The sequence below is a fragment of the Nanorana parkeri genome, unplaced genomic scaffold (genome assembly GCF_000935625.1).
Source record: "Nanorana parkeri isolate BGI_ZX_2015 unplaced genomic scaffold, ASM93562v1 scaffold605, whole genome shotgun sequence".
Classification (NCBI taxonomy): Eukaryota; Metazoa; Chordata; class Amphibia; order Anura; family Dicroglossidae; genus Nanorana; species Nanorana parkeri.
This window is the reverse complement of record NW_017306873.1, coordinates 1206846-1208924: the sequence shown is the minus strand read 5'-3', so window position 1 is coordinate 1208924 and position 2079 is coordinate 1206846. Positions and strand designations below refer to the sequence as shown.

Genomic DNA, 2079 nt, shown 5'->3' with positions numbered 1-2079 from the left:
CCTGGGCAAAATAAGATAATGCTACAGAAATGCGTAACAATCAGCGATTCAGGTTTACTGGAAGCTGGTAAACCGCATTTGATAGGATGTAATGCAGATGGTACTGTTGCCATCTATACAGTTAAGTTTAGTCAAACAGAGGAATGGCATACTGAAATTCCAAATCCAATTTATTGAGTAAATAAAGCCAGCACAGCCTATGTTTGGCATTTTCTTTTTTACCCCCAAACAGCAGCATTAGCAAGAACTAAGATAAATACATTTACATAGGAGAAAGCGGAGATCAAGTTACAGAACTGGATCTCCTGAGCTGATGTCAAGTAGAACATTTAGGCTGGTGCTGCACATTGATTTTTTTTTTTTAATTATAAAATCACGTTTCTCTTGTAGTGTACTCAATATGGGAAGTGAAAAAAAATCTCATACAAGTAATTTTTCCCCCTCAAGTTTATTGATAGATTGAGACACCAAAGTTTTCTGCTAAAGACCAAATTCTGATGTACATTGTACAGTGCTGAGATTGACTGTTTGCCTTAATGTTAAACAGCAGCACCGATGAGACCTCCTTTGGTACGTTCTAGTGGTTGGTGTTGAAATTAGATTACAATTGAAAAAATGAAAATGTGTAAGACTTGCGTGAACTGTCAGTTATGGCTTCTGTTGTGAGTCATTATGCTGTGGAGCGTGACATACAGCTGTGACAATAAGAGTCCTCTGTTTCCAAACCGTAACGCATTAGATGGGATTTCTTTGTGTTCACACACTAAGCAGACTGGTTGAGATAACATTAGGAAAATAACTTTGATTTCACCTTGTGTCTTCGAAGCACACAAATCACAGATTTATTACAGTTTAATAGTAAATGTCACACAAGATTACAATGGTAAAAACACAGTTTGGGGAGGGAAAATATATGTATACAGGACAAAAAACATGCAGCAAAACACCCTGCTGCTAAATGGTAAGCTGTTGAGCTGACTTGTCTATTATAAACAGAGCAGTGCAACTATTTAGAACAAATCATACAGTGTGTTACTGTCAAAGGGACACACCACCAGCTCATTTCTCTTCACACCATTGGTTTTCTTTGCGTACCTGGAACAAACAAAATTTCACCAAAACATTAGAGAACAGTATTTTTTTTTTGTCATACCACACCGTTAAGGCCCCAATATCCAACAAAACAGCAATTTTTAATCTAATCACCAATTGTCTATTTTGATCACTGATCTGTAGTAGCAGCCAACTGACATGAACTCGTGACAAGTTTTAGATTGAGTTTTGCAGATCTGGTAAGTGCATACAGCATAATTTAGTGCATATCTGAAAATCATAGTAACATTAGGTATATTGAAAGATGCGGTCAGATTTTCTCCCAGTACCTTTCTGATTAGATACGGATGTAAACGCAGAAGCCATCTTACCCTACTGTCACACACTCACTCAAATACACTAAAAAGTGCATTAGCTACATGGCTTTCATTTTATGGCAAAACCTCCCAGGAACCCTAAAATTTGTGAGTAAGCGAAGCAAATATACACAACGCCACATTTACCTTGATCATGATTTATATAACAGGAAGTCAAGAGGGCTGTATATCAATACAATTCCTTATTTTTCATGCAAATGTATTTTTTTATATTCAGGCCAAGCTATCAAAAGAGACAAGGGTGCTTTTTTTCTTTTATAACTATGGCTTTAAATACTCAAGCACACCCAGCAGCATTCTAGTTTGTCCCATCTGGTGTAATTTGTGCTGATAAGCTTGGTATGCATATTAAAGCGGAAGTATCACCAGAGAGCACCAAGTGCATAATAGCACTTGATGCCTTCTGATACATAGCAACGTTATGCAAAAAAAAAAATTTGTCATGTCTGTTTGTGCAGGCTGTCGGCTCCACCCCAGGCTAAACCCATTTTTTGTTGGCATCCTTATGAGGGAGCTACAGCACAGAACTGTAGCCACTGCCCTCTCTACGGGTCCAGCTACCAGCTTGTGTTGTGATCCAAGAAGACCCCTCCCCTTGCTGTGGGGGGAGACAGACAGACAGAGAGGCAGACAGAGAGAGAGAGAGGCA

The 2079-nt window shown here is 38.6% G+C and overlaps 1 protein-coding gene across 1 annotated transcript in view; it reads right to left on the bottom strand.

Annotated features, from left to right (window-relative positions):
• Positions 1-916: 916 nt before the first annotated feature.
• The window catches only part of SKP1 (S-phase kinase associated protein 1), a 68455-nt gene continuing 67292 nt past the window's right edge, over positions 917-2079 (bottom strand). Inside the window, exon 6 of the mRNA XM_018562831.1 lies at positions 917-1095. Coding sequence (XP_018418333.1) covers positions 1060-1095 — 36 coding nt within the window. The 3' untranslated portion in view covers positions 917-1059. The remainder of the gene's footprint in view (positions 1096-2079) is intronic.